Source organism: Vigna unguiculata, chromosome 11 (assembly GCF_037176805.1).
Source record: "Vigna unguiculata cultivar grain cowpea cultivar isolate G323 ecotype 2 chromosome 11, ASM3717680v1, whole genome shotgun sequence".
NCBI lineage: Eukaryota > Viridiplantae > Streptophyta > Magnoliopsida > Fabales > Fabaceae > Vigna > Vigna unguiculata.
The window spans coordinates 43,095,730-43,112,376 of record NC_140802.1 but is presented as its reverse complement, the minus strand read 5'-3'; the positions used below and the strand labels follow the sequence as shown (position 1 = coordinate 43,112,376).

Genomic DNA, 16,647 nt, shown 5'->3' with positions numbered 1-16,647 from the left:
TAAAAATTAGTTATTAATAAATAGATAAAAAAGATAAGAACATAAATAAACAATTTTATAAAAAATTTTATAAAAATAACGATCAATTTTTAAATATTTAATAAATAATTATATTTTAAAGATAAAATTAATATTTTAAAATATTAATGCAAAAGAGAGAATACTCTTTATATATTATTATTATATTTTTCTCGAAATAATACTGAAATCGGATATGAATTTAAATTCTACATTCCTGAATATAAATCTAAATAAACTTAAAAAGAAAAAGTTAAATATTATATAAAAAAAAAACTAACGTACACATTACCTAAATATTATATATAACGGATTCAAAAAGTTCAAAATCTAATCATGTTTATAATTTTGTCCCTCTCTCAAAAGAAAAACATTCTTCAGAGTGCCATGACCGACCAGAATCTTCGCATGTGCTGCCTTTTGTGGTTCCTGTTTTAAAGTTGGTCAAATTAAAAATTTAGTCTCATTATTTTTCATTTTAGTTTCCACAGTAAAATCTATAAACAGGTCACCACTCATTATTATTTATCATACAAATAAACTTTACAATTTATATAAAATCAAATTACTTCCTAAACAAATAACATTTTATTAAAATTATCCGAAGTATCCACGTGAGTCTGGTTAGACATGTTCGATGTGTCATACGTGGGTGTCTACGTGTGTTAGATATACGTAAGATTTTGGTGTATTTTTCTATGTATAGGTGCAGACTTCAATGGTACTGATCAGTGCTTGCACCTCGAGGAAGGAAGCTACCCAAATCCAGAGCCATTTTAGGTATGCGAGAACTTCAAACAACGCATGCAGCACTTGTTCATTTTCATTTTCAATTTGTGTTTTGGTTTGAGTAATTAATTGAAGCAGGTGAATGATTGTAGTTTCTTCTTTGGCTTTGCTTTATGCTTTAATTTAAGTCATTATCTTGCTGTTTATCTGTGTTTCTGCATGTTCCATATCGTGTGATTTCCACCTCAGGCAAAATCTGCTCATCGAAAAACAATGTGTTCATAATTTCCATGTTTGTTTCAAATCGATGCAGTTAACTGTTAACCTAGAGAAGAAAATGCAGAGGGCGCCACTTGCACATTCCCACGAATTCGCCTTGAAGGAGACCTCTCCCAACATTGGGGCAGGGGCAGTGACAAGGGACAAGCTATCATCCACCTATGACCTTGTTGAACAGATGCAGTATCTGTACGTTCGCGTGGTGAAAGCCACGGACTTACCTGCAAAAGATGTGACCGGAAGTCTCGATCCCTATGTTGAAGTGAAGCTTGGAAACTTCAAGGGAGTCACCAAGCATTTTGAGAAGAAGTCGAACCCTGAGTGGAATCAGGTCTTTGCCTTCTCAAAAGACCGGATTCAAGCCTCGGTGTTGGAGGTAATTGTGAAAGATAAGGATGTTATTTCAGATGACTTTGTCGGGAGGGTGTGGTTTGATCTGAATGAGATCCCAAGACGTGTTCCTCCAGACAGTCCTTTGGCTCCACAGTGGTACAGACTGGAAGATCGCAAGGGTGTAAAAACAAAAGGAGAGTTAATGCTCGCAGTTTGGATGGGGACTCAAGCAGATGAGGCATTTCCTGATTCTTGGCACTCTGATGCAGCAATGGTTGGCTCCGAAGCAGTTACCAACATAAGGTCAAAAGTTTACCTCTCTCCCAAGCTCTGGTATGTCAGGGTCAATGTGATTGAAGCGCAGGACTTGATTCCCAGTGACAAGAGCCGGTATCCTGAGGTTTTTGTGAAGGTTAATCTAGGAGGCAAGTTTGTTAGAACTAGATTGTCTCAAAGTAAAAACATAAATCCTATGTGGAACGAGGATTTGATGCTGGTTGCTGCGGAGCCGTTTGAGGATCCCTTGATTCTGAGCGTGGAAGACAGGGTTGGACCAAACAAAGATGAGATTCTGGGAAGGTGTGTGATCCCTTTGCAGGTTGTGCAGCGGAGGCTGGATCATAAGCCTGTGAACAGCAGGTGGTTTAATCTTGAGAAGCATGTTGAAGGGGAGAAGGAGAGCAAATTCGCAAGCAAGATACATTTGAGGTTGTGTTTGGATGGTGGGTTCCATGTGTTGGATGAGTCAACTCATTACAGCAGTGATCTTAGACCAACTGCTAAGCAGCTATGGAAGCCTAGCATTGGAATTCTTGAAGTGGGGATTATAAGTGCAGTAGGGCTTATGCCGATGAAGACAAGAGATGGCAGAGGAACCACAGATGCTTATTGTGTGGCAAAATATGGGCAGAAGTGGATCCGAACTAGGACTATTGTAGATAGCTTCACTCCAAAGTGGAATGAGCAATACACTTGGGAAGTGTTTGATCCATGCACTGTTATTACCATAGGAGTCTTCGACAATGGTCGTGTAGGAGGAGGAGATAAAGGTAGTGAAACAAAGGATTCTAGGATAGGGAAGGTGAGAATCAGGTTATCCACACTTGAAGCTGATAGAGTTTACACACATTCATATCCTCTTTTAGTACTTCACACTTCAGGTTTGAAGAAAACAGGAGAAGTGCAATTGGCTGTGAGGTTCACAAGCTCATCTTTCATCAATATGTTGTACATGTATTCCCAGCCTCTGTTGCCAAAGATGCACTACATCCATCCTTTATCTGTGATTCAGCTGGACAGTCTGAGGCATCAGGCCATACAGATTGTGTCAATGAGGTTGAGCAGAGCTGAGCCACCATTGAGGAAAGAGGTTGTAGAATACATGCTTGATGTGGATTCTCATATGTGGAGTATGAGAAGGAGCAAAGCCAATTTCTTCAGGATAATGAAAGTTCTTGGAGGTTTGATAGCCTTTGGGAGGTGGTTTGATCAGATATGCAACTGGAAAAACCCCATCACCACCATTCTAATTCATGTCCTTTTCATAATATTGGCTCTTTACCCTGAGCTAATACTCCCCACAATCTTCTTGTACCTGTTCTTGATTGGAATCTGGAACTTCAGATGGAGGCCTAGACACCCTCCACACATGGACACTAGACTCTCTCATGCTGATGCTGCTCATCCTGATGAATTAGATGAAGAGTTTGATTCATTCCCAACTTCACGGTCACCAGATATTGTTAGGATGAGATATGACCGGTTAAGAAGCATTGCAGGGAGAGTCCAAAGTGTTGTAGGAGACTTAGGAACACAAGGAGAAAGGTTCCAAAGTCTGCTGAGTTGGAGAGATCCAAGGGCTACTACACTCTTTGTCACATTCTGTTTCATTGCTGCTATTGTTCTCTATGTTACTCCCTTTCAAGTTGTGTCACTTCTCAGTGGCTTCTACATGCTTAGGCACCCCAGATTCCGCAGGAGACTTCCATCAGTTCCACTCAACTTCTTCAGAAGAATGCCTGCTAGATCAGACAGCATGTTGTGAGCACAGATGATTCAACTCTCTTCATTTTCATGCACTACTTGGTTAAAATGAATCTTCATAAAGTGAGAGTATTCATGATGTTGCAGTAATGTTCATTTGCATTCAGTAATTAACTTCGTAAGTGCCAACTTTTACCTGCCAGTAGAGTAAGATAGTCCTGGTAGCTAGATTTTCCTCTGCAAAATTTTTCAGGATTAGCTTTATTTCCTTCCCTTTCTGTTATTCTCTTAACGATTTCTGCTACCAGTTAATGTTACTACTATTCATGAAAAAAAATACTTGCTCGAAGAGATTCTCAAATAAACTTCAAATATCTCAAAATATTAGTTCTTAGTTGAGTGAGGAATATAAAAACCAGAACACTGATGAACCATAAAGCAAGAGAATAATAGAGGGCCTACTTGTGTAAAGTGACATGACATCTCTGTTGTTTTGTTGCGAGTAAACTAACGTGAAATTGTACGTTTATAGCAGAAATGCCGTTATCATAAGAAAGGTAGCAATAATGTGGATCTAATATTTCATTACGCCAAACTTTTGAAGACCCTACCACGCCAATCATCATATATTTGACCTGCTTACAAGTTTTCAACAGTCATTTTCATCATGAGAATGAATCAAAACAAAAAAAGAAAAATCAGATCACTTTTGTAGATCTAGAATAGCGTTGCAATAAATAACAATGCTGTGTTCGTCGAGGTCTACCTATGCAATAAAATTCGTAGCGTCAATTTGATATACAAACATGCGAGTACATAATTTCAAGTTCGTTCAATTTAAACAATCTTGGAATAGGGTTAAATTTTGGACATTTTGATTACAAGAACCCTTAGAAGATTCGATTAGGTACATATTTGATTCACTTGTGTCGGTAAGTTACTATTTATTTGCATATTTAATTTAAATTTAGGTACAATAGATTAACTGGAGATGCTATGTTAGTTTTTTTTTTTTTTATTGACCAAAAAAATATATTTAATATAACATTTAGTGTGCTCACCTCATATAATCACACACACACACACATATATATATATATATATATATATATATATATATATATATATATACACGATGCACAAATACAATACATATATTAGATACATCGATATATTAATTTTGAAAATAATAGAATACATTACGTGATATATGTATATTAAACAATATATAATTTTTTAAAAAACATGAAAAATATATGATTATTTTTGTACAAATTCAAATTAAAATCAAATGTTTAAATATTTTTAACATAAAAATTTATACATTATTATCATTATAAAAACATTATTGGTTTATATATTAGATTCTTCATTGATAAGTATCGTTAACGTATCCTAAATAAGATATCGGATATGTGTCGGACATGGATACGTGATACAAATTAAAATATCGGTGTATCATAGATCGCTAGCTATGTTAGTTCCTTAAGTCTAAAAGGTTGGCTTGTGAACTTTGAACAAATATCAAAATGAATATTGATATATTTTAATAAAATTTTGGCATAATAAAGTCATTGTTGACAATAACAAGAAAAATAAAATACAGTTTAAGAAAGTTAAAAATATTTTTAAAATTTTTTACTCCTCGATTCAATTTAAACTAATATATTATTATTAGTTTGATAGAAAAATCCATATTATTGTAAATTTGATAGAAACATTATAAATATCAATCATATTGTTTAGATCATTATATTAATAAAATTGGCTTAAATACCTTTTTGGTCCTCATTTTCGTAGTGTTTGTTGCGGATGATCCTCATTTTAACAACAGAATGTTTAAAATGGTCCTCATTTTCGCAATTCGTGTTTTATTTGGTCCTTTTCTGTAACGCCGTTTAAATCATTAACGAACATTGTACAGATGGCACGATTTGTATTAGGGTGTGCTACGTGTACTGTACAGGTGGCTAATTAACGTTAATTTTTTCAATTTAGGAGAAATTTTGCAATTAGGAAAATTTCTTCATCTTCGTCTTTCTTGAGCTTGGAATGAAGTGGAAAGTCAAACATTGTACTGCATTTTGACTTTCCTTAAACTTCGTTCAATTTCACTTTTGCCAAACATTGATGTAGTGCATTTTGATAAGGATGAATTAATGTTATGAATTTAACTTCTTTCAGACTTGGGTCAATATCACTTACTTCAATGCTCAGATTAAGATGTCATTTCGAACATGTTGGAACTAATATCAACATAATCAAACTAATTCATTTATTCATTTAACAATAGTACAAAACAGATTGGACTTTAAAATCATTAATTTGTCTTATTTGTGTCATGGTGATGACATCTTTTCATCAACACCACCATTTGAAAGAGTTGCAGCCCACATTATTGGAACCACCACTCTGTAAATCAATAAACCAAAAATTAAAACCAATTTATTATTAACACAAAAATAAAAACAGATTGTACCCAAAATTTTCTACCAATATTCTTTGGAGTTTTTGCCATCCTCAAAGCTGTCATCTCTCCGCAGCTACAAATCGGGCCATTTCTCGTTGAACCACCAACAGTGCACGAAGTGAAACAACACGGTTGCCTCCAACGATTACAACCTGAGGTAAAGGAAGAAGATTGAGACCGTAACATACCTATATAATGGGATTGCAGGAAGAAGAAGATTGCAGCAACACCAATTGGGAATGGAGGAACAAGATTGCCAAAACTCACCAACTGCCCAAACATTCCTTACCAAAACCCTAGCTCACTTATTTAACCCCAAATATCTAATTACCACACACACACCTGTACAGTACACGTAACACACCTTAATACAAACTGTGTCACTTGTACAATGCTCTGTTAATGATTTAAACGACGTTACAGAAAAGGACCAAATAAAACACGAATTGCGAAAATGAGGAACATTTTAAACATTCGTTCAAAATGATGATCATTTTAAATATTCTGTCAAAATGAGGACCATTCGCAACAAACATTACGAAAATGAGGACCAAAAAGGTATTTAAGCCAATAAAATTCAATGAAACATTATTTGGGACCGCCTCTACCTTTCTCATAATCCACACATTTCTAATTTAAGTAACGAACTAAATGAACTAAATGATTTTTTTTTTCAAAATAATTAATTACGGAGAGATTACGTAAATGTGACTTGGAGTTTAAAACTAAAATTTTTAAGACAATATTGAATATTGATACCTTTCCTCTCGGATAAAATCTGATACTATAAATTTTTTTATGAGATTTGAGTTGAATTCATGTAAAGAATTCAACTTTTTACATTATAATAATATAAGACAATTAATTTACAAGTCTCTTTTTACATTATATTCAACTTTTTTTTTTTATCACTATGAGACTTTTGGATTCCTAACATTCGCATAGGTTAATTTCAAAATTGAAGGATTGAATTCATGAAATTTAAAAAAAATAAAAATTGTAATGTACAAATTAAAGATTATAAAAGATCAAAATACATTTACACTTGATTGTATTTGAAGATGGAAACGGAGCAAGCTAAGAAAAGAAGAAAAAATTAGAAAATTGATTGTCATAAATATTGATAAAATAATTAGCAATGGATTATATTTTCAACATAATTAATAATATGTTTATTTTTATTAATATTTATTTATTATAATAAAATAAATAATAAAATTAAAAAAATGAATAATAAATAAACATATTTTACTTTTATTTATTTCTACTCTCTTTCTTTTAATTCAAATAACCTCAATTTTCACATTTTTTTCTTTTTTTTTTCACTCACCATAGTCTATACAAACTAAGATTTTATAAATCATTATTGCTCTTTTTATTTATTCCATTTTCCCACTTTATCTCTTCCGGTTCTACCCAAAAAAATGTAAGAAACATGTGTAGGTGTATAATTTATCCCTTTCTTGATGTTAATCATATCAGGAAATAAGTCATAAATAATTTTCGTTACTAATTTCAGATTAAGGAGAAAGATGTGAAGAGAAGAGAGAAAAGTAAGTGACAAAATAAATGACATGGTTTCTGGAAAAAAAAAATCAAGAAAATGTAAATCACAACTATAACATAACTAAATAAACATTCCCTATTACGCTGTATAAACATATATCATTACGCTAACCTTAAAGAAACATCATTAACTAACATCATGGATAACGATCCATTTTTTATTTATTAATAACAATAACGATCCATTTTTTTTACTACAAACGTGGTATATAAAATTGCAAAAAAAAAAAAAAGTCCACTCCAATCCAACGACAATCATCGGAAGTTCCACCGTTATCCGATGGTGCTCCTTAGTCAACTAACAATCTGCAGAAATTCGTATCTTGTAAGGCATAATTCCACATCACCAACTCATATATATATATAAAATTATGAACACTACTCAATGTAATTTTTCGTCTGTCTCTTTCTCAACCCATCATATATCTCTCTGATGTTCATTATAATTGGTAAATAATAAGATACAAGACTATAAAATTTTGTTATTGCTAACATAAAAAACTGATATTTGTGGAGCATGGACGAGTAAGATCATATTGTAATTTGTAATTGTTGGCATGCATATGGATTCTCCTAAGTGTTGCTGTAATTAACATGCATGATACTGAAGAATCAAATTGGAATATCTCCTGATCCTCTGTTGAATTATCCTTCACAGACGGTGATGGCATTCTGGGACTTATCGAAGCCGCATAATAAACATCATTATCATCATAATCTACTTGTCTCTATTTTTTGAGCCCTTATACGCTAACACTTCTATATATAACAACGAGTTCGGCATCTTCCACTTCAGTTCAGTGTGTGAAACTGAAGCTACGTACCCTTCTTTCACAAACACTCTTAAACTTCTTTTGCTTGCCATTTTGCATCCACTTGGTACAGTTAACGGCCAAACGTGTTGCATGGTCACTTAAGGTACGTGATAGTTTCTTTTGTTACCCTTTCTGCTTCCATAATCGCCATGTCTGATTCTGTCAGCACATTGCTCAAAAGTTTGCAGTGGACAAGATTGGTTCTGCACGGGTTAATGTGTTTGATTCATGCACGTGTTGTCTTTGTGTTTTTGTTCTCACAATGAGTGTAATTACATCAAGTCCTTTAGAAGATTGACGTTAAACTGCATACTTCTCACCTCTGAGTTAAAGTTAGTGATGAAATGTTTCCATATTTTCTGTTGCCGAATGATCAATGAAAAAGACTGCCATCAGTTTGTCTTTTCTGAATTTATTTTGGGTGTGGACTATTTCTCGAGTTCCTTGTGAAAACTTCTCCTCATTTCGTGTTTCTTCGTCATTCAGTTTAATTTTCTACCAGACTATTCTAAATTCTGAAAGAGTATGTTGAGTATTCATTTTCAATTTTAAATCTTTCACTAAAAAAATATTATCTACAGCATTCGAAAGATTTGACTTCTAGAAATTTGAATTGTTCTCCAACAGACTATTTAGAGTTCTTCCACGCTATAGTAGACCCAATGCTGAGGCTATTTCTGAATCTAGGACTTATATAGCATGCATTATAGGGAGGGTGCATCTGGACCCATTTATGTGTTACTTGTGACATCACAGCAACGAACTTCTTGTTAAATCAGTATATTTGTCTGTGTGCTAAGTCATAACTACTAACTACTAACTACTATTTATTTATTCTGTGTTTCGTGCGAGAAATCCTCCAAGCGTTGGCTTATGAAATTTATCTTTCTGTATCAGTTGGGTTAGACCTTGCTCCCAAAGGTTGGGAGTTGGATGATGCATGTATAATACTACTGAAGTTTATAGTGTTGACTGAGTTTGTCACTTGATCTTAACAGGTTTTACATATTTCTGGTTTCAAAATCATACTAGATGGATCTAGAGATACCAATAGAGGACCAGTTCTCCAAATTGCACCCTTCCTTGGCAGAAAACACCAGAATTGGAATAGTTGGTGCTGGTCCAAGTGGCTTATCAGCAGCTTATGCACTAGCCAGGCTTGGTTATAAGAACATCACAGTCTTGGAGAAACATCATACGGTTGGTGGCATGTGTGAATCAGTAGAAATTGAAGGTATATCTTGATTACACTCTCTTAAGTCTTGGCTGATTAAAGTGACAATAGGTTTTGACCACTAGTAAATGTCTATGCAGGAAAAGTTTATGATCTGGGTGGGCAAGTTCTTGCAGCAAACAGTGCTCCAGTCATTTTTCACTTGGCAAGAGAGACAGCCTCTGAACTAGAAGAATTGGATTCCCACAAGCTTGCTGTCATTGATCATTCCACTGGAAAATATCAAGATATTGAAGTTGCTGATGATTATGTATCAGTTATGTCACTTACATTGGAAATCCAAGTTAGTTTTTTCTCTCTACTTTCAGTCTTTTATAGACACCTAATGCTTGTTTTTCTAAGTTCTACGACTTGAAATTTGTATGAGGTCAATCAATTGTCCTTGTGCTATTGTCAGGAAAAGGTGAAGAATTGTAATCGTATTGGGGTCCATGCTGTTAGTGACATTGCTTCAGACTTAACTCCAGAATATCTTAAGCATCATGGACTCAAATCTGTTCCCAAATCTGTAGCTTATGGTTACACTGCTTCAGGATATGGATTTACTCAAGACATGCCTTATGCCTACCTGCATGAATTTACTAGAACGTCCATGGCTGGAAAAATTCGACGATTCAAAAATGGATATACTAGTCTGTGGCAGAAGATTGCTGAATCGCTTCCCTTAAAACTTTGCTGTAACACTGAAGTATTGGCAATCAGGAGGAACTCTGACGGTGTCACTGTTAAGACCAAGAGCTTAAATAAAGTTGAAACTCTGGAATTTGATAAGATAATAATCTCGGGCTCATTTCCATTAAAATATGGAAGGACTTACAGATCATTTCCTTCAACTTGCATAGGTAGGTAAAATTCTTACTGCTCCATATTTATGTAAGGTAGTGCTATTTTCTCCAGCTTCAAACCTGATTAAACAAGTCTTATGGCAGAGCGTGAAACAGAAGTAATGGATGCAAGTGACCTTGAAAAGGAATTGTTCAGCAAAGTAGAGACAAATGACTACTACACCACTGTTATAAAGATTAACGGGCTAGAACATTTACCTGTTGGATTTTACTATTTTGGTGAATATATGGAAGATCCCAGCACAATAGGACATCCAGTTGCAATGCAAAAATTTTATGCTGGCTCTAACATATTCTTATTCTGGTCCTATGGCAACTCTGTTGATATTAAGGGACAAGCAGTCACGGAGCTTGCGATCAAGACAATAGAAGCCATGGGAGGAGAAGTTGAGAATGTCATTCTTCAACGCCGCTTTATGTACTTTCCTCATGTTGATAGCAAAGGTATTTGCTTGTCTATTTGATTTGTTTTTTTGAGAGTTCAATACTTTTTGCCACAAAGGAACTCTAAATTCTGGAGCTTCAATACAGATATGAAAGATGGGTTTTATGAAAAGTTGGAATCAAAGCTTCAAGGTTCAAGAAATACTTACTATGTAGGTGGACTCATGGCGTTCGAGCTAACAGAGAGAAATTCATCTTATGCCATGGCTCTGATCTGCAAGAACTTTGCACATAGCAATGATTTGCCAATATTTCCTTACACTAAGGTAATTTGTCATTTATATGTATTTTTACAAATCAATGATTTGAAAAGTCTAGATTTTATTGAATTTGGATGATCATGTTTTCCAAATAGACCTACACTTCATACAAGTATGTTTTATGCAGAATCTGTTTCCCTTGCAAACTGAGTGCCAGAAAAAGAATCCTAAAGAATTAGGTGAATTGGAAGAAGTGCAATTTCCTAATTTGCCTACTTTGAATAGCTACTTAAAGCACTGGGGAACTCATCCAATCACTCAAAACAGGATTCTGTATTCTTGGATTAATGAAGAAGGGGCTCCAGTAAGCCAAAGGACCTACAGAGAACTGTGTTTTAATTCTTCTTGCATTGCTCATAAGCTTGTAACAAGCCAAAAGCCGGTTATAAAGCCAGGTGACAAGGTTCTTCTGGTTTATGTCCCTGGTTTGGATTTTATTGATGCATTCTTTGGATGCCTAAGAGCTAAAGTCATACCAGTCCCAATTCTTCCTCCAGATCCCATGCAAAGAAATGGACAAGCACTAAAGCAAATTGAAAATATTGCCAAGTCATGTAGCATTGTGGCAATTTTATCAACAGTTGCTTATCACTCAGCAGTTCGTGCAGGTTCCTTGAAAAATTTAATCTCATTCATTGGAAAAAATGAGAAATCTTTGGCTCGGTGGCCCAATCTTCCATGGTTGCACACTGATACATGGGTCAAGAAGTCCAAAAGTATGGTTTTGGAACATCTTGATGAACAAGGTGAACCTGAGCCAGGTGATATATGTTTCTTGCAATTTACCTCTGGTTCAACTAGTGATGCTAAAGGAGTCATGATCACTCATGGTGGGCTAATTCACAATGTAAAGCTGATGCGAAGGAGATACAAGAGCACCTCAAGGACAATGCTAGTAAGCTGGCTTCCTCAGTATCATGACATGGGACTGATTGGGGGACTTTTTACATCTCTTGTTAGTGGTGGTTCTGCAGTATTGTTTTCGCCAATGACATTTATCAAGAAACCACTCTTATGGCTTGAAGTTATGAGCAAGTACCGAGCAACTCATAGTGCTGGCCCCAACTTTGCCTTTGAGTTAATGATTCGAAGATTGGAGTCTGACAAGGATAAGCTTCATAATTTAGACCTCTCATCCTTGACTTTTCTTATGGTTGCTGCTGAACCAGTGAGACAGAAGACCCTGAAAAGATTTGTTGAGCTAACCAGTCCGTTTGGCTTATCTGAAAAGGTGATGGCGCCTGGATATGGTTTAGCAGAAAATTGTGTGTTTGTCTGTTGTGCATATGGAGAAGGTAAGCCGATCATTTTGGATTGGCAGGGAAGAGTTTGTTGTGGTTATGTTAATCATGAGGATGCAGATATTGACATTAGAATAGTTGATCCAGAAACTCTTGAAGAGCTTCAGGAAGATGGAAAGGAGGGAGAAATCTGGATTAGTAGTCCAAGTGCAGGAATAGGATACTGGGGAAGGGAAGAGTTGAGTCGAAAAACTTTCAGGAATGAACTTCAGAACCTTCCTGGTCGTAGCTACACAAGAACTGGAGACTTGGGACGAATAATTGATCAGAAATTATTCATCACTGGAAGAATCAAAGATCTTATCATTGTTGCTGGAAGAAATATTTACTCAGCGGATGTTGAGAAGACAGTTGAGACTTCGTCTGACATTCTTCGTCCTGGTTGCTGTGCTGTCGTTGGAGTTCCTGAGGAAATTTTATCAGCAAAGGGGATTTCCACCCCAGATGGCTCTGATCAGGTAGGCTTAGTCGTGATTGCAGAAGTAAGGGATGGTAAGCCAGTCACCAAAGATGTGATTGAGAAAATTAAGACTCGTGTGGTGGAAGAACATGGAGTTAATGTTGCTTCCGTCAAGTTGATCAAGCCCAGAACCATCAGCAAAACAACTTCAGGAAAAATCAAGAGGTTTGAATGTGTCAAACAGTTCAGTGATGAAACACTGAACTTGATACCAATAGGTCCAACACCTGTTTTGAGAAAGAAGTCGTTGTTAAGTTCGTTTACTACAGGAATGTTGAGAGAAGGAAAAACACCGGGGCCACTTGCACCAAGGAAAAGGATCAGTAAGAATGAAATTGTAGAGTTCTTGAAAGGGCTAATATCTGAGCAGACTGGAATCTCAGTCAACAACATCTCAATCACAGACAACTTGACCTCATATGGAATTGACTCAATTGGAGTGGTTAAAGCAACTCAAAAACTCTCAGATTTCTTAGCAACTCCGATTTCAGCCATAGATGTTTTCACTGCATCCTGCATTCTAGAATTGGCTAACTTCTGTGAAGATCTTCTATCAAAGTCTCAGCCTCAACTTACTAGCAATTCATCCAATGTTCCAGAAGCTCAGAATGGTTCCACTGAATTTATTGTGGAGGTATCCAAGTCTTGGCGGTTTGGTATCCGTGTACTTCAATTCCTATCTCTTATTTATATTTCTATCATTCTGGTTTCTCCTGCATATCTATCCGTCACTACTTATCTCAATTTCACCTTAAGTGCCAGTAAATGGATAAATGGATTTCCATGGCTACATTACTTAATTTCCCTGACTTTTGCACCTGTTGCTTGGATTCTTTGCATGGCTTCTACTTGCATTTGCATATCATTATTTGGAAGCTCTTTCTTGGGGCCAAACTATGACCCTACCTCTGAAATTTCCATATATTCAATGGATTTTGTCAAGTGGTGGACACTGTATAAGGCCCAAGAAATTTCTTCTAGAGTTCTGGCGGTACACCTCAGAGGAACAGTGTTTCTGAAATGCTGGTTTGAGATGCTGGGCGCAAGGATCGGATCATCAGTTTTACTTGACACGGTTGACATCACTGACCCATCTTTGGTGTCAATTGGAGATGAAGTTACCATCGCTGAAGGTGTTTTGGTTCAAAGCCACGAGGTAAAGAATGGAATTTTACGTTTCCATCCTATTAGGATTGGCAAATGTTCTTCTATTGGACCTTATGCTGTTATCCAAAAGGGAAGTGTCATTGAAGAAGGTGCTGAGATACAGGCCTTGCAAAAGGTTGGACCAGACCAACATGTGTTCAAACCTGCAAAGCTTGATAATGGTATTAAGGTATGTTATGTCCAAGTAAGAAACGCTTATAAAATTATTTTATATATTTAGAACATGTACTCTTAGCACAGAGAAAAGTGATATTTGACAAAGTTTTGCTTGACAAACTTTTACGAACAATGAAGTGATCTCAAAGTCAATTGAAGCTAGAACTATTAACTAATACCTTTTCTATTTTATTTCAGAAAACAGAGCTCTCTGTTAATATCAGAAAAACTCAATATGCTATTATCTACCACTTCATGGGAATCTATCTTGTTGGCTTTCTCAGCTCCCTTGCTGCGATCATTTCCTACTTCTTATATACCAGGTTCTCCAAGCAACCTCTATCACCCCAACACTTTACCTTTGTTTGCATTGGTGGGGCCTTCCATTGGATCCCGTTTACAATCGTTGCATATGCTACCATGTTTTCTGAAGTCTCATCAAACCCAATCACCTTTGCCATTTCATTTACCAGCGCCTATTTGCTTCATGGTTTCATACTCATCATTCTCACCACTGCTTTTACTCGTCTCCTCAAAACTAGTCAAAACCAAACACAATTTAAAACCTGGCTTCGATGTCAAGTCACAACTTCCTGCCACCTTAGATGTGCAAAGCTTCTCTCAGGAACAGAAGCCTTCTGCATATATCTACGCCTTTTGGGTGCCAAAATCGGTAAGCATTGTTCCATCAGAGCCATCAACTCAGTTTCATGTCCAGAGTTAATGTCAATTGGTTCAGGTGTACATCTTGGAGATTTTAGCCGGATAATTACAGGGTTTCATTCTTCAAGCGGATTTGTCAGTGGAAAAATTGAGATTCAGGACAATTCGGTTATTGGGAGTCAAAGTGTAGTCCTACCCGGTTCTCTAGTCCAAAAGAATGTCATTCTTGGTGCACTTTCAGTTGCTCAAATGAATTCTACCCTCCAAGAGGGTGGTGTCTACATTGGATCAAAGTCCCAAGCCGTCATAAGGAACTCGGTGAAGAATGCTTGTGATGAATGGATAAAAGATATAGACAACAACATAAGCAAAAAAAAGGTTGTTGATTTGGCTGCAGGTCTCTACAAAAATGACTCACAGAAATTGACCCTGACCAGAACATGGTTTCAGACATTCTCAGCACTCTTCACTCAGCCACTGCTACAAACAGTGTTACCTCATATGGTGTTGGGTTTATCAGTCTTTGCTCCCTTGAACTGTGTTGTTTACCTAAAGAGTGCCAAGAAACTTCAAATATATTGGTTGCTTCCCTTGTTTTGGGTTCAGTCAGGGGCCTTAGCATCATTGGCATGTGTGATAGCCAAATGGGTTCTTGTGGGAAGGAAGAAAGCAGGTGAAAGAGTGGGTATATGGAGTGAAAGGATCACATTGGACAGCACATGGCAGGCCATTAGAACCTTAGTTGGAGAGTATTTTATGGACATGACAAGTGGTTCATTTTGGTTTGTGGTGTGGATGAAGATGATGGGTGCAGATGTGGATATGGAAGATGCAGTTTATGTAGATAGCATGGGAGCCTTATTGAACCCAGAAATGGTGAAGATTGAAAGAAGGGGTTGTGTAGGAAGAGAAGCCTTGTTGTTTGGGCATGTGTATGAAGGTGAAGGAGGAATGGTGAAATTTGGAGAGATCAAAATTGGAGAAGATGGGTTTGTAGGGAGTAGAGCTGTGGCCATGCCTGGTGTGCAGTTAGAGAATGGGAGCAATCTTTGTTCTTTGTCACTTGCCATGAAAGAAGAAATCATTAGATCATGCTGAGAAATATTTGTACTCATATATGCTGGCTTCTCTTTTCTGCACTCTTTCAATAAACAACTAGCTAGCATTTTAGAAGAAACTTAACCATTTTACGCTTAGGATCTTGTATCATTAAATAATATATGCATCGATCATACCGTGAAATTCTACTTGAATTTCACCTCTATTTGTCTATCATGTCTCGTGTTTTTTTTCTCCTTTACATTCATTGGTACGTCTTAACTGAATCCACAACTTTTCTCATCTTATCTTTTTAACCTATCAAAATAACTTTATATCTCTGAAGTTTTGATGACAACTTTCTCCAAATCTCCCAAATTGTGTTTTAATTTTTTATGTGTTAAAAAGTTCACCTTAACCGATAATAAATGAATGATTATTTTCTTAAAAGATTAAATAAAAACAAAAAGGTTTAAAAGAAAAGATCACATTAAGTTATTTAATGATTGGATTAAATCACTTAATAACTTAATCAAACATAATTACTTAATCTTGATTTCTAACAAAGAAATTTAGACTTGTTTATTTGCATTGATCTATTATGCAAAGAGAATAACGAGACATGATTTGAGATTCAAACACCAGTTCAATTCTTCATAGTTTGAAAAAAATGTGTCCCGTTGAATAAAAAAAATTAATATATAAGTAAAAAATCATAAATATATTATCTTAAAATTTTAAATTAAAAATTTATCATGATATTTTATATAAAATTGTTTACAACTCATTAATATTATATCTTTCTTGTGTTTTTTTCTTATAATCTCATAAAAAAAAAGAAAACCTTAACTTCCTACTCACTTTATGAGGCGACCAAGTTAGCGAT

At 35.7% G+C, this 16,647-nt stretch overlaps 3 protein-coding genes across 4 annotated transcripts; all 3 read left to right on the top strand.

Annotated features, from left to right (window-relative positions):
- The first annotated feature begins 651 nt into the window (after positions 1–651).
- Positions 652–3,707, top strand: LOC114168503 (multiple C2 domain and transmembrane region protein 5-like). 2 transcript variants are annotated; one of them, XM_028053345.2, is made up of 2 exons: positions 652–798; positions 1,061–3,707. In XM_028053345.2, exon 2 carries the CDS (start codon positions 1,085–1,087, stop codon positions 3,401–3,403), a length of 2,319 nt encoding a protein of 772 aa, XP_027909146.2. In that variant the 5' UTR covers positions 652–798; positions 1,061–1,084; the 3' UTR covers positions 3,404–3,707. The 2 variants fall into 2 exon arrangements, with proteins under 2 accessions (XP_027909146.2, XP_085525548.1); XM_085669422.1 differs by having other exon boundaries at positions 743–885.
- Positions 3,708–9,225: 5,518 nt separating this feature from the next.
- LOC114170408 (uncharacterized) lies at positions 9,226–10,791 on the top strand. Its single transcript, XM_028055885.2, has 4 exons — positions 9,226–9,427; positions 9,508–9,710; positions 9,825–10,269; positions 10,357–10,791. Exons 1-4 carry the CDS (start codon positions 9,226–9,228, stop codon positions 10,734–10,736), a joined length of 1,230 nt encoding a protein of 409 aa, XP_027911686.2. The 3' UTR covers positions 10,737–10,791.
- A 263-nt stretch (positions 10,792–11,054) lies between these two features.
- Positions 11,055–15,995, top strand: LOC146881920 (uncharacterized). The gene is made up of 2 exons (XM_085668745.1): positions 11,055–14,073; positions 14,259–15,995. The coding sequence occupies exons 1-2, from the start codon at positions 11,098–11,100 to the stop codon at positions 15,819–15,821; spliced, it is 4,539 nt and encodes a 1,512-aa protein (XP_085524871.1). The 5' UTR covers positions 11,055–11,097; the 3' UTR covers positions 15,822–15,995.
- The last annotated feature ends 652 nt before the right edge of the window (positions 15,996–16,647 follow it).

Bases quoted from the DNA above. Each gene is read 5' to 3' on its own strand.
- LOC114168503 (XM_028053345.2), top strand. From the start codon at position 1,085: ATGCAGAGGGCGCCACTTGCACATTCCCACGAATTCGCCTTGAAGGAG.
- LOC114170408 (XM_028055885.2), top strand. From the start codon at position 9,226: ATGGATCTAGAGATACCAATAGAGGACCAGTTCTCCAAATTGCACCCT. The intron at 9,428-9,507 runs GTATATCTTGAT...ATGTCTATGCAG, and splicing joins TGAATCAGTAGAAATTGAAG to GAAAAGTTTATGATCTGGGT. The intron at 9,711-9,824 runs GTTAGTTTTTTC...TGCTATTGTCAG, and splicing joins CACTTACATTGGAAATCCAA to GAAAAGGTGAAGAATTGTAA.
- LOC146881920 (XM_085668745.1), top strand. From the start codon at position 11,098: ATGCAGAATCTGTTTCCCTTGCAAACTGAGTGCCAGAAAAAGAATCCT. The intron at 14,074-14,258 runs GTATGTTATGTC...ATTTTATTTCAG, and splicing joins AGCTTGATAATGGTATTAAG to AAAACAGAGCTCTCTGTTAA.